The sequence below is a fragment of the Nipponia nippon genome, unplaced genomic scaffold, assembly GCF_047370975.1.
Source record: "Nipponia nippon isolate SJK-2023a ecotype South Korea unplaced genomic scaffold, ASM4737097v1 scaffold_21, whole genome shotgun sequence".
NCBI lineage: Eukaryota > Metazoa > Chordata > Aves > Pelecaniformes > Threskiornithidae > Nipponia > Nipponia nippon.
Window position 1 is genome coordinate 3347279 of NW_028262338.1, and position 22153 is coordinate 3369431.

Here is a 22153-nt window from a genome sequence, read left to right on the forward strand (position 1 = left end):
GCAATAAAGAGCATCTAACTCCATTTTCCTGCAGGGCGTCTTTTGATGAACATTTAGGACGGAAGCACCGAGTGCACTGTGTGGCCCTGGCTTGTGGCAGCTGCATGCATTTTGAAGACACAGTTCTCAGGTTACTCACTTAATTCTGCCACTATCATTATGTTGCTATTGATCTCAGTAGCTCTTGTCTACACAGCATTACTCTAGATGAAGCTGAATCAGGCAGTTATCATGCATCAAACTTGCTCAAAAGCCTGGAGATTTCCCCTTAATTACTTGTGATTTTATTTGCAAATACCGTTAAAGTGTAATCAAGCAGTCACTTTCCAGGGTCGTTAAGAACTTGCTAGTTTAGGAATATATCACTGGCACTCCATTAAAATTTCTCTACTAAGATGGTTTCAAGCAAACCAGACAGGACAATGGCAAAATTATTTTAATAAACTGAATCCTCAGATGAGATAAATACAGTCTCCTACAGAAAGGGTAATGCTATCAAATGACCTCGTTGTTCTAATTTGCAGGATTTATAACTTGAAAATATAAGAGATGAATCCGAGACAGATGAACTCTGTGTATTTAATGAATGAAAAGTTACTAAAATTAAACACACAAAGCAACAACAAATGAGGAAACTAGAATTAAGTAATTGTTAAAATAACATTAAGTACTATTTTTAAAAAAATATTAGCTTAATTCAAGTGATGATTGTGAACTGTGCCTCTTCTGGTAATGTCAGAGATGTACTGCAGACAAATTATTTACTAAATATTTCTAGAATATCTGTTTATTTTCTTATGAAAGGAAGTGGATAAATACGACGATGTAGTATTTAAGTTTCCATCGTATGTTAAAATAGCAAATTAAAAATTACTGTTCGGGTTTCTTCAAAATTACCCCGTGTAGCCGAAACCAGCACTCCAGTGTGCATTGTTAACTATTTATGCAGTGACGGTAGAAGGGGATCTCTTTAATGCAATGGTGCTCTAATATATTATCATTCCTGATGATGCAGCTTCTATCTAGCAAGTCTTTTTCTTCCCTAAAATATACTGTTGTTTTGACACAAACAGCTTGCTACACTTAAGGATTTTACTAATAAAACATAATGTTGTGTTAGATATTATGACTGTTGCCACAGCTGAACTGACTTGTCAAATCAATCCTAATATGGCTCCCACAGGCACATAAAAACCTTATTTAGCTATCAGTTATCCTAATCACTTTGTTCAGTTTAAGGGTGCAATACTTCAAGACCAGTTCCTATTTATACATATATGCCCAGCCATTTAATAAAGTCTTGATTTATATAATAAATTCTTGTTTGAAAAAATACTTTAAAGCAGCAGTGTTTTATCAAGTGTGTTACAACATGTCTCCTCATACCCCCAAATAAATATGTTAATATACACAGGATACTTTCATGGCAAAGGGGAATATTACGTATGAAACAGATAAGCTATCACTGAAGACAAATTTGTCCCTTTGATTATAAATGGGGATCAAACGGGGTCACTTGCTCTGCAAAGCACTGAAAAATCCCAAGGCCTTTATAAAATCTTTGTACAAAGTTTATTTAGGATAGCCATTCATAGCCTTTGTATCTCTACTGACTACATTCCTAATCATATATATATGTATACAGGTATATACATGCCAAGAGAGACAGACAGAAGTGACGACAAGCTTCTTGCTAAATGCTTGCCCCACTTAGTTTTTCCCATCAATAATTTCTTTCCCTATAATTGAAATAAACCTACCTTTGCTTCTTCTCGTTCAAAACTACTGCTGAATATCTGAGTCACACTTTCAAACGAAACTGTGAGGGGGAGCATGAAATTCTCAAACTCATCCTCGTCTTCACCTACAGAAAAAGAAACCAAAACAAAACAGCAAAAGCACCACACCATATTCGCGCTGTTGTTCGGGAGGGTCAGCCTCTTAGGCTTTTATAGAAAAAGCTCACTGACATCATGGGAACTTTTATATGACCTACAGGAACAAAAACCTGACGTTTGACATATTTTTACCGAGCTATAAACAAAGACGACAAATTGTTGATTGCAAACAACTTGTATCTGAGACTGGCATGTCTCTGCATTTCACATCTTTCTCTTTTTCATTATTTCCGTTTTCTCTGTTAATCTGACAGCATTTGTTCAGTACCCTGGAAGAATATTCACATACGAAAGTCAAGACTCAACAGTTAGAAAATGTTAAATTTAAAAGTGCAACAATAAATTAGACCCTTTCACACACGTACTTTGTAGTACGATGTTTAAATCACAATCTTTTATGATCGTATGCTGTTTTTGATACCTCCTACCTATTTAGTATATAGAATGAAACTGCCATGGCAATAAATCTGGACTGTGTTGGGGTTATTCGTGTGACGCTATTGCCTCATTTGTTTCAGAAGGTGTGAATTTAGAGAAAAAGAAACAAGATATTGTAGGTAGGGAAAAACAGATTGTCTTGGTTAGACAGCTGAAAGATAACCTGGAAATCTGGATTGTTTTTGTTTTGTCATGACACTGAACGAGTAGCTATAAACAATAACTTTTTAGAAATGGCAATTTGCGTGAGGATTGGTACTCACACTACTTATCTTTAGGCCCTTAATGAGGGTAGCTTGCCTCTCGCATGCAGATTCCCCTCGAGAGTAATTCAGAGTAGGAATTTAATTTATGTTCTTTAAAGAGCTCTTTGCTATAGGGCTTCTCTCTCTTCTCTCTTCATTGGCAAAGTCTGGCAAACTAAGTTGCAACTGAAGTTAGGAGTTGTCTTTTGCATGTCAAACTGGTTGTGCAAAGTTAGTGTAAGCGTTACAGTTTAGTTTCTACACTTCATATACCCATCTCTAAAATGGGCCTAATTCCAGGCTCTTACCTCTAGAGATACGGCGAAGACCAAATCACTCACCCCAGTACAACTGTGAGAATGACAGAAAAGGCCAAGAAGAAAAAAGGCCAGGAAGAAAAAATAGTCACAACAGAAAGCAAAGTGTGGACTAACACATAAATCCAGATGACAACACAGGGAAAAAAAAAAAAAAAATCAAAATACTCAGTAGCTTCTCATTAAGCTAGGATGACACATCTTCTGAACTGAAAGAGGCAAACATCCTCCGAGAGAAATAATTGTGATCCTGCAATTAAAATTGCCTCGTAACAATGTAAATATTTACAATGGAGAGGAAAGGAAAGTTGCAGAGGCAATCCCAAGTATGGCATTTCCTCACTTCTGAATACTTGGCTTTCTGACCTGACCTGCTTCCCTTTAACAGCAGGGCTCTCGTGCCCAGTTTTCCAGGTTATTTTTTAAAGCAAAGGAAATACTTTCAACAACTTACTGCTACTGCACTGGTCAGCCACAGTTACGGAGCCTCCAAATCGCCATCTACGCTCAAGAACTTTCTTAAAACTAGCAAAGTAACTGACCAAATCTGTGACTTGCATCCCGCACCTGCGGCAGGACCGAAGAGGGTGAGACGCTTTGTGTGGGATTTCAAAGCTAATGCTGGCAGCAGTAGGATCTGGCGGACTTTGGGAAAATCCAATCCTATCCATCTTTGCCTGTCTCCTCTGCCATCTTCTCTCTGCTCCTTTCAACTGGAGTCAGTCTTTTTATTTGTCGTTTCTGGACCCTGCGTCCTCTTCCGATTACTCACAGTAACCCCAGGCTATTCATCCAGCTTTTCGTTTCTATCCCCCTCCTTTGCCAACTCCAGCTCCTCAGGCAATTCTAATACAGCAGTAGTTTCTGTGCTCTCAATCTCTTTGCTCGACCAGCAGCAGCTTCCTCTTACCCTCCTAGGAGGTAACTAGTTCTATATGCATTGCATACCTGATGCTTTTTGCCTTTTAGTTGCTTATCAGGTTTCCCTCAGAGCAAAAAAATTAATAAATAAAGACCAATCATTTAGGAAGAGTCCCGTGCTGGTATTGTCCCATGCCAGCGTACAGAGTAACAGAAGTCATCTGGATACTGCTCTATGCAGGATCAGGGCTCGATTGCCATTTATAGCATTCTCAGAAGAAACCTGAATTACCACGACATAACAAAAGTAACACTCCCTCTCATCTAGAGTGCTCCATGCCATTAGAAGGCAATCTCCACGAAGACACTATGTACACATCCAGCTTCACATCCAGGAAGATGAACCCTTCCTGAAGGTAGAATCTCAAGCATACTTCGTGAAAAACTTGAGAAGACCAAAGAACTACCGAAGGTCCACTGTTGATTGGGACCAACACTTTAATGACAAACCACCTAGTTTTGGAAATGGGGTAAAGGGAAATCTTATGTGCTATTTCTGTTTTAAATTTCAGTGAAGGAAGTCAAAAAATAACATACAATTAGGATCCTACATAGTATTGCCCTAGTAATCAAGTAATTTGCAACTTTTAGAAAAGCAACACAAATTACTACCTATACATTTCTTCTGCATTCCTGTACAAGTCACATTCACATCCCATGAACAGTACAATATTAATAAGGAAAGGAAGAAAATATCCTAAACAAACCTACCACGATAAATTGCTCATTTTCTATAATTCAAACTACACATACACATCCTCATTATGTCCTTTGAAAGGCAAGAGATGCCTCACTTGTAAAAGTTATAGTAGATCTGTGTGTGGCTTACAGCAATGGTGTTTTAAACCTGCTTCACTTGGAAAGGTTTGGCACCGAGCATGACTGCATATACCTGTAAGTACAGGACACTGACAATCATGCCGAATAGCTCCGGAAGGTATTTTCTACAGCTTAGATCTACTCCTTTTGGTACCGCAGAAGAAAAAGTGATTAAAATTTATTAATCCTAGTAAAACTTCTATTTAAATGTAACTTTTACTGGTGTTCTTGTATTAGTTTTGGTTACTATATACCTCACGCAAATATTCAGTTTACTTTAGAAATCTTGGACTAAGAACCTTGGACAAAATGATGCAATTCTAAATGCCAAAGAAATTATTAAAAACACAACCTGGGGCACATAAGGAATTCGAAGTCTAATTATATTCATACAAAGTTAAAGCAATTCAACAGAAACCAAAGCGCATTTGGAAGCAAATACCAATTTATACTACTGTTCTTTCCTACAACTAAATTTTGCCAGTCACTCCAGCAGCACAGTTTAAAATGTAAATATTCTGAATTTCCTATATTCAACTAATCTCCAAAAATATTTCTAAATCAAACAATTACTTAAAGCAGCCCCCACCAATAAAAATTCATCTTAATTTTCTTTCCACATAAATTGTTTATCATTCATATAAAAAGATTTTATATAAAGCTCTTAATTTAATTTGAAAAAAAAAACCTCAGAGAAGACAATTGGTACAATGCTTTTTTGCCTAAAAATGCCAGTTTGCACAGTTTGAAAATATCTTTTGATTCACAAGGTAAGAATACTGCCATTTAATGCTTGCACAAACACACAGAAAGGACAGTTTGTGTACGCCTTTTAAAATTTAGATCCTAAAACGCAACTTATACCTGTTTGTGTCTCTAGATGTGCTTTTCTACCAGTTCAAACCCAAACAAATTTATTCCAGCAGGAACACAAAGGACAATAGCCAAAAGACTGATGTATGCTTTTTCCAGATATTCCTAATCGTTTCAGATCTTGTAGCACTGTTAATCCAGGGGAATCACAACGACCTCTATCAGCTTGTAGCCAGTCATAAGTCACGTGCCTGCATTTTGTCTGACATACACTCACACAACCTCTACTTTGAGATGTAATTTTTAACACCTGTGATCTTGTTTATACCAAATCTTTTTTTTTCCCCTGTAGGAAAAAGTTACTGAAACTGCACATGTAACCCGTTTTATATTAGAAAATGTACCTATTGCTTATGTTATATGACAGTGAGCCAGTACTGAAAGCAGTTTAACTGCAAGTAAACGCAGGTCCAGCTCACAGTTGCCATTCTTTAAGAAAAAGCTGATAAATACGGTTCGCTCTTGCCTCGAAGTTAACAGTTTTGAGCGCTGTTCAGCAGCAGACAGTACAGGCACCCATTATCAGCAAGGGGAGTAACAACTGCTGTTGGCTTATGACTGTCTGTGTAAATCTCTTCTGCACACGTCGCCTAGTTAAGTCCTTGTATGAGGGTTGGAAATGAGTACACGAAAGATTTGCCTTCGTATTTTTTTAAAGGCCCTCATCAGCGGCCCTCCTCGGAACACCTCTCGGCACCCGTCCTCACGAAAGCAGTCTGCAAGGCTGACTGCAAAGCCCACAGCTCTGAACGGGGTCTCTGATCAGAACAGAGGCAATTTGAGACGTGCTGCATTCTTCACCATCAGCTTCTTCAACATACAATTTGTTTCAGTGTTCATTTTGACAAGCCCAGTCTTCCCCATTTAGACAACGGAGAGGTAATCATGCAGACAGAATTCTGCATTTGACTCCGGTGGCCAAGGGCAGTGCCTGGATTCAAAGTGACCAAGTCCTTTATCACATCTAGCTACTAAAGCGTGCGCTGGGTTTTACACATGCCTAACCTCCCTAATTTCCAAAGGTAACCCCAAGTGCATGTTTAAGTATTTCTGGCTGAACTGCAGAACTCTTGCCAATGCTTTTATTAAAACTTGGACGGGCTTGTATATTGGGAACTTGCAGGAAGAAGCGAAATAAAAAAACCCTTCTACTAGAAGCTGGAAGGTTCTGGCGTAATTGGTATGTCACCTGAAAACTCAAAGTACTTACTCAAGTGCTTAATGTTGTAAATCCTCATACTTAATACAAAAAGTGCTTCTATGCAAAAAATAGCTCATCTTGCTTATTTCTCCAACAGAAGGCAACAAACAAATACAGCGTTATCGCTGAATGCCATAAATCTCACAAGTTGATAGGCAGTGATTTAAATACCAACTATAACATATTTACTGTACAATTAAACTTCTGTTTGATTGGTTTAATAACCTTAAAAGTTCATAGTATTACACAATACAGCAAGGTGTCTCAGGGACATGGGAGGAGGACCTTACCTAAATCTACCATGAGAAGACGAGTGAGAGCGGTGTAGAACACTGTCCGGCACCTAAGGTCACTGAGGCTGTAATTATCGCTGATGCCCAAGAAAGGGAAGTGCTTGCTCTGTTGAAACATATGCATACAAAAAGTTAAGCGTTCTACAAAATTTACTAGACACAATGTTTTTTAATGTAGTAAGGAAACTTACCGTGTGATTCTGAAGCATGAATTTCACAGCCTCTATTTTCACAAGCTTTTTGAGGAGACTATAAGTAGCAGGTGTTAAGGAAAAATCAGCCTCGCAGCATGATGATGACATTATCAGGTTGTACAAACTTTCGGGAAGTTTTAGTGAGAAAAAATCCTACCTGAAACAACAACAAATGTACGTTAAAAAAAAATCTGAATTTCATCTAGAAACATATGTCATGAAGATATTCTTTAGAACATTATAAAGACCATAATCTATTATTAATTAAAGCAATTACTTTTCATGGCATATATTCTCGTCACAAAAGAGACAAATGAACTAAATGACTTTTATAATTAAACGGAGAGTTTCTGATAATAAATGGTGCTGGTTTTTCCCCAGATAGACCCATGTTATCAGCATGTTTAAAAAAAAAAAAAAAAAGTGGTTTTGCAACTGCCTGTGTTGAAGACAACTGGCACTTGGCAATGGGACTGGCAGCAGCCCTAAGCAGCTCTGAAGTAATGGCCTCAAAATCACAGAGGTGATCTTCCAGACCTGTCAAAAATTACATTTAATTTGTTTCAGTTACAACAGATAAAAATGCTTCTCATACATACTAAGCGATGTTAAACGCTTAACCAAAGCATTGCCAGATGTATAAGAACCAAATGGAAATTTCTTCAGAACGTGCAAAGTCTCAGAGCCAGAGCAAAGTCCATAACAAGGTGGGACAGCTGGGAATTTTGGACGTATCTATGGATACTTCCACAGGAATCCCAGTTTCTTCAACTTCACAGAATATAAAGCCAATCTGACTGAAGCTCCTGGCCCTGGTCCAGAAGGATAAGCTTGAGTCTGTGTGCACCTGCTCGTACACAAAGGCTCCCAGGGAAACGCAGACTAAATGACAGAAAAGCAACGGATTTCCCGGACTGCACGTATTCTACAGATCACATATTCTAGCATGACTTACTAGGCAGTTACACCTGAGGAAATATCGTATTTTTCTTAAGGTTTCTTTCAAAAAGCACAAGAACTCATATTAAATCAAAAGTTGAGTTTGCAAAAACTACGTTATAGAAGCCCTTAAAGTTCAGACGCTTAAGACTTGTTTCACAACTTGAATCCTTTCCTAGCTGTGCGAATTATGAACATCTTTAATAGCATGAGGTCACACCAATTCCCTGCCTCAGATGATTCAAACATTTGGGGTTGGGCAAAGGAAATAATACTGCGTATTCCAGTAAGAGCCATGCTGACATCTTTGTGGGCTTTTGTACAGAGGTAACCGCTGCTGCCGTGAGGGACGTTTGCAAACAAGGAGCGAGAGAATGGCCCAAGCAACCGCCTGGATTTTCTGACTCCTGCTTCTCCGTCATTTGACATAAAATTGCTGTATGATTCTCAGCAAGTCAGTTAAATTCAACTGTCTCAGTCCTGCATCTGTAAAATGGGGATATAAAAGGCTTTGTGATATCCAAGTATACTAATACACTTTTTCAGGAATGCCATAGAAAAATTCAAAACCCAGAAACATTCATAAGCATTGAAGGCATCAAATGAAAGAAAGGACTTATGGGCTTGTACATTCTCCATTGAGTATTATAAAAGTAGGACTCATTAGTTTACTGAACACTGTTGATCCCTGGCATTGATGAAGTCCTTTAACAAATAAGCCGTAGGACTGCATCATTTAGACTGTAGAGTAGTGGCCACAGTCATGTACAAACACAGAAGATTTTACAAACAAATACTCATAACACTTATTATTGCTACTGTTTTCTTTTTTTTTTTTTGTGCTTGCTTCACTCTGCCATTCCTGCACATAATTGATTGAAGAGCTCGATTATTTTTATGGGAATAAACAATTTCCCTTTTCATTTTAAATGGATTAAATTATTTTTAAACAGTTAAAAGTGTAAGAATAGGTTTTACAGCTGCTATTGGAAAATCTCCTAATCCAGTTTTAAGATGACGCTCCTTTGTCAACCTCTAACATTTGACATAGCATTACCTGGTTTTATATTGCAAAGCCACATAGTTGTTTGGTTTTTTTTTTTCCCCCTGTTACAAAGGAGAGCCTTTCATAACACTGTAAGGCTAACAAAGACATGGATAAAGATTTTTTGAGAGACTATAAATATTTTACCCCAAGTTATTGCATAAAATAACAATGAAACTGTAGTTATTTTGCTACAAAAATATACAGTGGAAAAGTTAATTATTAGAAAGAGCTAAACATGCATGAGGGAGCACTGTGGCTTCAAAGACATAAAGGAATGACTAACATATTCCATTATGTAAATGAATTCAAAGATATTTCACAACTGATCAGCTAGGAGGGACATAATGATTTATAATTCAAATAACTGAGCTTTGAAATCAAATTGGGCTAATATATTTCAAAATATGCAAACCTGGAATAATTGTGAAAGTAATGTAAACCATGACACCAGCTCCAATCATTTGTTGCCTTTGTTGTTAATACTGTCCTATGTTTTTTCTTCTTTTTTTTTTCCAGTTATATAGTACAGTTGCTGGAATTATGGTTTGCTTTTAATTCCAGATTATCCTTTAGAAAAAGACCATTATACACATAAAAAAAAGAAAAATACCAATTTCTAAGACTGCGTAGAAGCTGACTGACGTACAAGAAAGTATTGAAATTAAATAAATTATTATTTTAACCTTTCAGGCTAGCCACAATTTAATCTATATCAAATACTGAAAATTGATCCACTGGATCCAGCATCTTAACAATACACTCTTTCAAAGCAATATATACTTAATGCCTTTTAAAAAAACCCTAATATAACGTGAAAAGGCCAAAGTTTGCAATGCCAGGAAGTAGTTATAAACTACTTCATATGTTTGAAATAAAAAGTACTTCGGTATTATTATTAAAAAAAAAAACTATTGGTAGAGTTTTTTATAGGAAAAAAATACATATCTTTAAAAGCCAAAATGACCAGTGAAATTGGGTTGTACATCATTTTCTGGGAAAAAGGAAAAACAGCCTCGACAGGTGTAATTTATCATTTTTCTGATTTAATACCAAAGAAATATATTAAAATAATAAAAAGAATCCTGAAATCCTCAAAATTTGTAGTGATAAATAGCCCTCCCTGTCTTTATTGCATTATGCCTACTAACAGAAATATTGCATGGTGGATTTTGCCAGACAAGGACGATTATTTTCCAATAAAAAGTTGCATATTAAATTCCAGCACAAAAGTGGGTGTCTAATACTTTTGAAATCTTTTATGGTTTGCCAGGGAACACAATTTTAAACTTAACTAATACAACATCACGGTGAAGTGAACCAGCATTAAAGCTGCCTTTGTACAACCCCACCCATCTAAGCAGAAAAGCTACCGTTCTCAGAATTTTTGTTTGAAGTATTTCCACTGAAAAGTAATTGAATAATTTTTTGGTATTTATGTTTTTAGTTAATCTCTCTTTTTACTAGTCTTTAAACATTTCACACTGATGTTTAAGATGTGTATTTATGAAGGCAGCGCTGCTTTACATCCTTAAACTGCTCTTGCAACAGTTAGCAAGTTTCTGCAAAGAAAAAAGATACGATTTCATCACAATTCTACTCTTGAAGAGAACTTAGGTTATTAAATATCTACTTTTTCATCCCTTCTAGGTCCTGGTATTATTGTATCTATTTCATGAGCAGAAACTCATATATTGCAAATATAATTAGAGTAATTCGAAAACTAAAACTATCCAGACATTTCAGCCTTGGAAAAGTATTGTTTGCACCAATAGCTTATACTGACTCTCATTTTTGAGAGCTACCGTGTGAATACATGCCTTTGAAAGCCTCCAGAAGACAATATGAAATGCTAGATGCTTGTTGGCTTTAGCAGTAACATGAGGCTGATTATTTCAGCAAGTATACATACATAAACAAGCAAGCACTTTAAGTTAGGTGCACCATGTTAAAATTCTTGGTTATTTTGAAAGTGTTCTGAATCCTACTGAAGCAATAAGCATATAGTATAAAAGAGGAGAGAGCTCATTAGTCTCTTCATAAATCTTATTAATAAAATAAACGTCTCCCCTTCTGTTTCTGTCAAATTCCTTAGCAATGTTTCACTTTCACGGCCTTTCCAGTCCTATCTCTGTGATGCCACGAGAACATAAACACATGCATATTTAAAATATCAAGTTAGCTGCTTAATGGTATTTCAAGTAAACACATAGAAGTACACATTGTATGATTTTCATTAAACAAAATTCACTTACGGAACGTGGAAACACATACTCATCTTTCAACCCAAAGAAGTATATTAAAATTCTTCTTATATGATTAGAGTTCTATGGAGAAATAAAATGATACCAATTGTCATATTCCAGGTGCCTTCCCCTCTGCTAGTCTAACAATCTCCTCTAGAAAATTACTGAAAAAGTTGGTTTTATTTTAAAATAGCAAAGGATTTCAATATTGAATGTTTTCATGAGCTCTGGTGGTTTATTATCTGTCGTATACCTTTAAATATTGTGTCACATCAAAACCAGCTACTACTTTTTTTTAAATCTTCTTGCTCAATTGACTGAGAATTAAAAGAGCAGATGTTCTTCTCCAACTTTAAAGTAACTGAATATTAGAACAAGATACAAAAGGTTTGCAAGAGATAGCAAGTTAGCATCCATGATTTGGGCAAGAATTTCACAAAAATACTTGAACCTAGAAAAAAATCCACGTGCAAAGTCATGGCTGTTTTATCAGTAGTGATGGTGACACTGACACAGCGAGGAACTTAGAACCAGGCAACCATAAAACGTGTGAAGAGGCTTGTGTTTAAAGTCTAACTCTTGCTTCATATCTTAGTTGACTCATCCTCAAAGTAGAACCAATCCTGTTCTCAATATTGTTGAACTCATCAATCGTATTGACTTCAAGATTAGGAATGGAATAGATGACATAAGCATCGAGTTGTATGATTTCTCTTTTGTTGATAAGCAGTAGGTGGAAATGAGCACACCTCTTGAAAACTATGCATAAAAAGAACCCCAAGATGAATAAATATTAATATCCTAACTGGTTTTAAGATGTGGCATACAAAACAACAAAAGTCTCATATTAATTTTTACCTTATTATTTTCAAATAATATGTTATGCCATATACAATAAAAAGGATATCCAACAGAAAGGTCATTTAGAAACTGAAGAGTTCTTGAAATCACGGGCTCACATCTTCCCCGGTATTTAAGATTTGTAACACTAGAATAAACAAAACAAGAGAGTGAGATTTTATAACACATTTTCCTCTTTTTGAGAAGTGCAACGCAAAAGCTCAGAGTAGTAACATATTATACTACGAATGTATTTCTGTGATATGTCTTAGGATTTTCCACTTATGAGACAGAAAATGCTATAAAAACATGCCGTGTCTTTTTCCTGAACAAGAGATTCAAACGTTTTTGTAATATTGTAACAAATACATTCACTTTAAAAAAATCTATCATCTGTCATAATGAAATAAATTATCTGAGGCTTACCCCTACTTACATCTATCTTACTCACTTTTCAACACAGTGTCTGGCCACTTAACTTCTGTAGTATTTATCTGCCCAATTCTTCACAAGATAAAAACAAATTGCTACGAATTCCCTAGGAAAATTTCCATAGGAGAAATGGGGCACAGAAAAACTAAGGGGCAATTCACAGAGCTACTGATATACCCAATTCCCAGTGAAACTCTACCTTGCAGTCCTTGCACTAATCCCTATTTTTCCTCTTCCCTATACCAAACACTTAACTAAAGTCAAGATACATCGGGGATACTGCATTTCCCTAATTGCAACCCCTCTCAGACATAGGCATTTAGGAAGCATACTCTGATTAATGACCCAATGCATAAATTATAATATAGGATAACACTAGACCTATTATCAGTCCTTGGGGACCACCACATAAGACAACTTACCATTTTTGACAGCAAACTCTTATAGGATGCACCTAACACCAGGCGATGATGACTCGCTCGACTACCTCCCAACAGGTTAAGCATGAGACATGGAGCAGAGAGCCAGGACCCTCTACAGCTTCTTCTGCACTGTGCGCAGGTCAGTGCAAAGACACCTAAGTGACTTGGAATGGAACCTGTTGTGCTCACCTACTAGATTTATTAGGAGGTGAAGAGGTGGCATTAACCTTCAGATGAAATGGGTAAATTGAAGCCAGCAAAGTGGAGGAACGTAATTTTTTTTCAGATGCGAAGTGGTTACGACAATAAGTTAAGAGTCACTGATCTTGTGGTCTGTCATTTGCTAGCTTTCTTATGCGAATGTCACGTAGGCCGGTGTCAACCATCTTACTGAAGTCCCAATCGCTGATACTTACTGTTTCTGTTGTCAACTCCAGCCAGTGAGTCCCAGAAGAAATTACTCTCCCCTCCCCCACGTAGCCCAGATGCATTTATCACTTCATTATATACTGACTACTAGTAACTTTTTCTAGTACTCCTTTGAGACTCCAAGTTGGGCTGATCAGCCTATAACAAGTTGCTTCCTCTTAGTTCCCTTTTTTGAAGGCAAGTACTGTGCCCTAGGGACATCCACCATCACCCTCGATTGCTCCAAAACCTAAAAGAAAGTTGAATGCCCCCCTCCTCCAGACAGGGTGATAATGCTGCATGACAGATTCACAGCAGAGTTTTTGGTATTGGATTCATCTGGAGAAATAAAAACAGGGCATCAACAGCCTTTTGAAACACCGCCCATCCAAATAAAAAGGCAGCACGACTTGCTGGCTCAGAAGCCCTGCACCTATTTCTGGTCATGCTATCAAATTGCTAGGGTGTAGCTCAAACTGCCAGGTGATCAAGAATAAGTAATTTCAGATTCCTATGCCTCAGTTTTCTTGTCTGTAGAACATGCATAATGATTCTGACTTTAAGCTGTCAGATCCATTGATGAAAGACCACGATGTAAGAGGTATAATCAGTACCAGCTATTTATACCCTGAGGCAACAGGATTTCAATTTTGGGAATACAGAACTTGAAGAAGAGATGTTAAATGCCTTAAAATCAGCATTGATTATTGCTTTTACATATTCACAGGCTAAGGAATGCACTACACCACATAAACTAAATCTCTTTTTCAGGAAGTTATAAACTCAAGAAGCAGTTTAAAGCATCTAACTGTTTAGTATTATTTGCTCAGGAAAAGGCAAATAATGCAATTACCAAAGCAGTATTCCTCAATTTAGATTTACAAACAAACATTGATTTACTTTATAAGATGTCTATGAAGAGCTACAGAGGTTCAGATTGCCTTAAAGAAATAGCCCATTCTAGCAAGTCCATAATTCACAGTTTATCCCTGCTATGGGGAGTTCTGCAGATGTTTATAGTTGCACTAAATCCTTAACAAGTATATACCATACAAAGCAATACAAATGAAATTGGACTATCCAGATTTGACATCAATATCAAAATCATAAAAAGGCCATTTTGCAAAAGAGCGAAATCTTTGTCCTTCAGTAGCCAGATGTAAGACATTTAAAGAAAAACAAGAAGTCACAGGGACAGCTTGCAGAGAAAATTAGAAGTGTGTAAGGAAGGCTCTTCATCCAACATTCAGCGTACTTTTGTATACATCTATTCTTTCAGTTCACGGTTGTGTTTGGATGCTGAAAGATGGAGTAATGATATAAAAGCTAGAAAGTACTCGTGGGTGAGCAGAGGCTGAAAAATTTCAATTATAATTGCAGCAATTCCCATTTCTGTTTCTGCCTTATCAATATCAGGCAAGAGGAAAGACACATAAAACGTAGTATTTTGAGAAACATCTACAAAACATTATGAGTATCTGAGAAAATTTGTAAAGATCTAGAGAGGAATCTCATAATATAAAAAGCAGTTTTCCACTAAGTAAGGGAGAGGAGCCAAGGAATGAAAGGGGAGAAAAATTTACAGCTCTTGGAGAAATCAAGGCAAGACAGCACTTAAATCCAAGTGCTACTGTCCTTCCCTCTTTCTCTCTCAAGTGGCTTATTGATTTAAAATATGAATTAAATGAAACAGAATCAAAGGAACCAATCACAAAGTTTCAGATAAGTCATGGAAATTAAGAGCTTCATCAAAAGCTACGCCAATGCCAAATTCACCGAAACATCTGTGGTAGATGACCACTGAACACATTTTAAAGGCAAGTACAAAGAAAGTGGAAATATAAAATGGCAGAATATTTCCAATTTTGGTAACAATACCAATATCAAAATACGGAACTACACACAAAACCAGCACCAGTAACACTGACCCATGCTGAAAAGCTACAAGAATTTTAAAAATTTAAATGAAACAGCATTAAGAATCCAGTACACTTGCAAATATTTGCTTTTCATTTGCCATTAGTAAGAAGACAAGAATAAAACCTTAGCTTCTAAAAGCTGCACCAAAGAAGCTTCCCAGCTTTCCAACCTCCAAACCCTCCAGCTTGCTATGAGACTTTGTCTGTCACCGTGACTGCTTACTAAAGCAGTTCCCTCAGCACACTAAACATCTCTTCCCTTAATACAGTGACTTGAAAGTATTATTTTCAGCGGCTTTGTATTTTTAACCGAAAATCTAGAAGGGGAAGGTAAATAATGATTATAGACTCCAATTTACAATTCTCTGGGAGAAGGGTTACCATATCATCCACAGAAGAATCAAAATCCTTTGCATGTATCGAATCATTATGATATTTGGGCATAGATATCCACTTCCAGCCTCTTAAATCCATTTAATGACTTTTTTTTTTTTCCCAAAAAACATCCTACTGTCTTTAATCTCCTGTCCCGTCCTCAGTTTACGATTTGGAGAAAGACCTCTTCAGACAGACGGACTGTATCACACTGCTCTTACAAGTTCCATGTGGTGCACAGCAAAGGACAGCCCTTCATACAAGATGTAGCAGTTCCTGTGGCAGTAGTGGATGGGAAATGATACCGCTGGAGCACAGGAGTGGAATGCCCAGCTTCGAAGCGAGAACTGAAAAACACGCGGTGCAATTTAAAAAAGAAAATTTTAGAGGAGGAGGCAGAATCAGGGATGCAAGGTAGAAAAGCAAAAGCAAAGCGCAGCCAGCACAGAAAAGGGAGTGCTGAAGGGTGAGTATATACTGTACAAAGAGAGAAAATCCATTTGGTCACATGGATGGTGGGTGCCTTCTCCATTTACCATTGCATGCCAAGGTGCTCAAATATTGCTTACAGGCCATTTGTAAGTGTCCAAAGAATTCATCCATCCTCTTTAGAGGAGGCCTTGATCCCCTTCTCTGAAATGCAACGGGCAGGTATGTTATCCCAATAAAGCTGAGGAATCCCTGGAATGCTATACTACCTGCAAATGCATAGGTTACTGTACCTCCACGCACAGGAGCTTTGGTAATATGACAAACAAGCAGTTGCAAAAGATAAGTTGCTACCAGCCAGAAGAAATGACAACTGCTGCAAATCAGCGAGTTTGGGTGTAGTGGTTTGTTTTTGTTTGTTTGTGAACCATGTGAATTTAGGAATAGTCTTGGTCTTAAGGATATTACAAATATATTTGCATTTTAAAAGCCATAAAGATAAAAAAATAATCATACATTTTAAACAAAACTTTCAAAGTTGCTTAAGGTGCCTGCTATCCAATTTCCATTAAAATGCGAGAAAAATGGGCGTCGAAATCTCCTAAAAAGACTTGGAAAATCTCTTCCTTATGTGGTACTTAAGTTTCAGTAATAACGAAGATAGCGATTTGTTGGCAAGAAAGCTCTGTACAGTCATGTTTTAATTATTTCTTGTAGATTATCATCATTTACAATGAAAGCTCTCTGTGGCTCAATGACAGTGATTGGATATATACTTTTCATTAGAGCTGGACAAAGGTGAATAGTTACAAAACTGCACATTCTGTCATGAATAAAAGTGCCAAGTTTTAGTTTACTATGATTCACGGAGTCATATCAGTATGAGTGTTCAGAAAAATATTCAGAGATACAGACTTTTTATACTTGTGTATTACTTAAACATCGTCACATGGAAAATCTCTCTATTTATATGTATGTGTATGTGCATCCACCAGAGTGAAATCATTACAGCAGTAAAAAAAAAAAAAGCAAAACCCATCCAACAGCAATGTTTGGATATATATCTTTCATTCATGTTTCAGTTATTTTATCATGATGAAAAATACTAAATATTTGGGCAATATTTTGTAAATCTACCTCACGATAAATCACTTCCGCATAAATTGGATTATAATTGAAAGGAACCAGAAGAGGCTCACAAAGGATAAGTGAAGAAAAGGAAAGGTGCTTGCAGACAAAATAAAAAGACACTTTCGGCCAAATGCCCAGGACAGGCTCAGGGAGCAGGTAGAACTAAAACTACTCCAGTCTAAATATTTCCTTGCCTCTTACCTGTACAGGGAAGGTCCAAGGCAGGTAGGGAGCTACCGCTCAAAGGGATGAGCAGTGGAAGGAGAGGACTACTATTGGGTTTGGGTACAGAGCCTCATTCTTTGCCTTCAGAGTCCTGGCCTTGATCCACTTGCCAGTAGGCCAAGAGGCATAAGAACATGTGACAGGGCTGTTTCGGGAAGAAGCAGAAGCAATAAGGATGGACAGCTCTGTAGAGATGGAGGAACAGTCTGTGCCTTTGAAAACCAGCACCTCGGGGCAACAGGCTAAGAAGAAAGTCTAAGGAGACAGGCTGAGACCTTAAGTCACAGTCCTTCTCCAGAACCTTGTCATCCACTGCAACCCTAGTAGCTCCTTCAAAATCCCACTGCTCCCTCTTGCCTGTCTTCACACTCAGATAACTCCTCCCAGCTTATCCCTCCTTGAACCTACCCTTCTGTTGCTACGATACTGAACACAGCTGAGAAGACTTAAGATGCCTTGCACATTAGAAAAATTTCATTTGAGATTAGGTATTTTTTCAGTTGGCCTTTCCCCTTCCACACATACACCATATATAAAGTGATGGTCAAAGCAAGCAAAGACAGTGGATACTAAAAGAACTATCCTATAAAATTTCTAGTAAGACTGTGATGAAAATACAGCCATTAATGGATATTCTGACCACATAAAACTCCATCCCTTCAGAAATGGTTTAACAGGAATTCAGTAAAAGGCACATTCATTAACTTCCAATGAAAAGGTGATAAAAGGTCTAGGAGCTGATGTGACAGTAGTACTTTAAACTACAGTCAGAAGGTCTAAAGGACACCTATTACATTGACAAATCTCAAAATATTTCTGTACTTTGAAGAATATCTATTTCATACAGCCTTTAATCCATAAACTCAACAGTGGCTACTGCAGCCACCAGTAGCTACGACACAAGTATTTAAAATTCTTTTTCTGTTCATGAAAGAACTCACCGAGTTTGACCACCAATCCTCCACTGCAAAGCTGCTACTAATGAATTTAAAAGAACAGATTAAAGCTACATACGTGAAAGTGAACTACTGAAAACAGAGAGATCTGGAAAAAGGCAGCTCATTAGAAAATGTGTTCAAAATCTCAAGATATCAAAGAAAACCGCCATTTATCCATCTAAACATTACTGAGCTCACATCGGACTTCAGGAAACTAGAAATTCCATGTGTCCACCAGTAAGTTATCACAAAAAGAGGTTAAGTCTCTAACAACAGAACAAAAAAATAATTAACATGTCCTGGTAGACTACAACTTCTTTGACTACCATAAATTCAATTGCTATGTTTACTCCTCACACCAAGTATAAAATGCTTCCTGCATGCATCCTTCATTGGATTCTTTAATGGCAAAATGGAAGGAAATAACCTGACACTGTCTTTTGATCATCTCACAGTGCTAATGGCAGGTTAGAATAAGGTACTTTCTCCAACACTTTCTGATTTGAAAGACCGGTTGCCATTAGCCAGGCAACAACAGTGTTTCAAGCGTAACTCCTCTATTTCACAGAATGCTCAGCATTAACAAACCAGAAACTATGCAGTCTCAGACACTGTTGTGCAGTTACCATACGAGAATACCACCACTTTAACAAGAAAGTGCACACTAAAAATTCCCTAGCGTTTCCTTTTAACCTAATATTAAGAAATAATAGATGACAAATTTTACCCGCTTAAAGAGAAAAACGGATCTGTAGGGTAAGGCAGAACAGTAGACTAGTGACTTTCTGAAATAACAGTCTGGTTAAAAATACTGACTACATCCACAAGAGAAAAAGGCTTATGGTCTCACAGTCATGTATCCTGCCCACTGTTGTTATGAATGTGCTGAAATTATTCTCAGTAACAGAGCACCAGAAATGCTGCCAGACTGGATTGCCCCATCAGACCCCAGTTTTTGGATTATGTATCAGTATGTTATGGTTTCACTCCCAGATTTTCCAATTGGCATGCTGTCACTGGGGAGAAGCTCGTTTATTTTAACTGACACAAACTTGAATGTGTTTATACAGTGGTTTCACAGCTAACACTTAAAGCTACTGACTGAACTGTCCATTTCAAGCTGTAACATCCATTCTGTAAAATGAAATTGATCTTCAATCTAATCGATGAACAATTCATGTTTTTAGGAAAATACAGTAAGTCATGAGGAAAGAGAAAATAAAAATATAGTGTAATCTAAAAAGCAGCACTGATTTTTGCTTTTTACATACCTAGTGTTCTTTTAAAATCTTCCACGTAACATTAAAACTCTTAACTATGTTTTTTTCTTAATTTACAGTACTTGTGCAAATACAGCCCTATCCAATCTAAACACATGTAGTACTTATCATACAACTTGTTACATGATATACTGTTATTTCCTCAATTGGTAAAGGCAACAGAGATTTCGTCTCAATGGCAGCAACAAGTGGAAAAGGAGAAGCAAACTGATGCACCTGGTCTCCAAACGACAGTCCCCTTCCCCCCTTTTTCCTCAGTCGTTCAAGTTTCACTGTAGTTTGAAACAACAAAATGAAGTCTGGCCGTCTAGTACCATGACATGGACTGCTTCCAGAAACTGCACAATAAGTATCCATCAGTATTTTTCCATTCATCACCCTCCATTTACCTATCTTCAACGCATACTCCAGATAAATATCAAGGTTTGATGGGTACTATTGTTATCCTAAGGCAAGTGTAACACTCAGCTTCTGGTTTTGAGGAAGCAAAGCATTTATGCCTTGTGTTTCACAGTGAAGTTAAGTCATATCAGAAAATGACCTTGTCTTAATTGCTACTATTTCTCAGGGTTGGTAGTCATGGTAGCAAAAGACAAGCCATGTTTAATACTGCCCGAACAGGTCACGGCTAACCTGGCAACATCAGCACAGATGCCTCTCTAGTAGGTCAAATTCTACTGAAAGTATTTACAGGTCCTGTAAGTCAGATTTAGAGGACATGAAGTAAATGACAGGATGCAGCATCTTCCTCACCGCAGAATAAAGAGGTAAGGTACTTGTTTCTCTTTCTCCAGGCACACAGAGAACTCATCGTCTCCTGGGGACTCCCAGATTTTTTTAGTGGATATTCACAATTTTTCAGAGGGACCGTTTTGTTTTGCTTCAAGAGCAAAACTGATTTTAGATGAAACTCTTTTTGAGTCAGGAGAAACTATCAAATCTCATGAAGGACATAAGTAATAAAAGACAAAATCCTGGTAGTTTTGCCGGCATCCAAGGAAAGCGGCTGCAGCAGAGGCGTGAGGAAAAAGGTAGCTTCTCCAGAGTAATTTTCTAGGATTATTGTTAAGAGAAAGTATCACAACACTTATCTGCCAGAATAACACACCATCTTTTTCTGCCAAATGCAAAAGATGAGAAGACAGCTGATAATAATGCCCCTTGTCTCCTTCAGTATGAGGCCTTAAAATTCTCCTCTGTGAATGTGTATTTTTAACAGAGCAAATTTTGCCAGATTTTGCCAGATCTTGCCAAAAAGCAATCCAAAAGAGCCTCCCCAAAACAAAGAAAGATTAGTTTAACTTGCTTAGCTCCCCACTGTAGATTACCATGAAGCTTTACACGCAATTCCACTGACATCTGAGGGTGCCAGGAATAAGAAGTGAGCAACGGTGGGGACTGCTTATGCCAGGCTGTCACTGAACAAGAGTCTATGAAATCGCAGTTCTATTCTCCCGTAAGCCATTTCCAGAGGTGATGCAGGCACTGTGGAGGACATATCTAGCTGCAAGTGTTTATTTAGGGGCCTGCAGTACCTTCAGAAAATAAGATACGGGTGCTTCTGAAAATGGTTATCCCTTCCTTCAAATATTTAAAATTTACGGAAGACATATTTCTAGCAAAGAGCAAACTTAATGACAAAATAAATTAATGTAACCATTAAAGGCAGAACAAAATACATACAGAATAGAACCCAAGCACAAACTCACATTTTTGTCATAAATGTTTCCAGAACATGGTTGTCATCTGTTATTCCTAAGACTTCTGACATTCGGGCATATACCTGGAAATAAACATTTCAACAGTAACATATTATAGACATTTACAAGTACCAACACTTTCATTTATTCTAAAACCTTCCCTATTTTGATTTTGTATGAGAAAAGTACAGGCACAAATGCCTGTCCATCCAACCTAGCTGAAGCATTTCTAAGAGATGGCTTATACACTCTCCGATAGTATTTTGTGAATTTGGGACTGATAGGCTTTTACTCGTCCTTGCCTACATTTCTTCCCACAAAGGAGATGTAAATTTTCCACATTAAACTCACTTTGTTGTTCACAGAGCAATACAGTCTCTATTCAAAAAACCTGTTTTATTGTAAAAAAATTGCAAAGGGATGGAAAAAATATTCTCCTGTTGGTCTCTGTCCTCAGTGGGATGTGATTCAACACTGTCCTTTAGCTTGCATTTACAAGTTCTTGCACTGCCAGTCATAAAATCTGGTAAATTAGGTACTCTTCAGACATTCATTTTTGTGTTCGCGAATGGAGAACAAAGGCTTTGGCAAACAAGTAACTTGTAGTTGTATACTTTTCCCCTTT

General features: G+C 37.3%; 1 protein-coding gene across 1 annotated transcript in view; it reads right to left on the bottom strand.

The window, feature by feature from the left end:
- The window catches only part of RANBP17 (RAN binding protein 17), a 163292-nt gene that overhangs the window by 57261 nt on the left and 83878 nt on the right, over window positions 1-22153 (bottom strand). Inside the window, exons 15-19 of the mRNA XM_087760196.1 lie at window positions 21538-21611; window positions 12342-12417; window positions 7197-7286; window positions 7003-7111; window positions 1761-1864 (exon numbers count right to left, since the gene is read on the bottom strand). Of these exons, the coding sequence (XP_087616322.1) occupies window positions 1761-1864; window positions 7003-7111; window positions 7197-7286; window positions 12342-12417; window positions 21538-21611 (453 nt within the window). The remainder of the gene's footprint in view (window positions 1-1760; window positions 1865-7002; window positions 7112-7196; window positions 7287-12341; window positions 12418-21537; window positions 21612-22153) is intronic.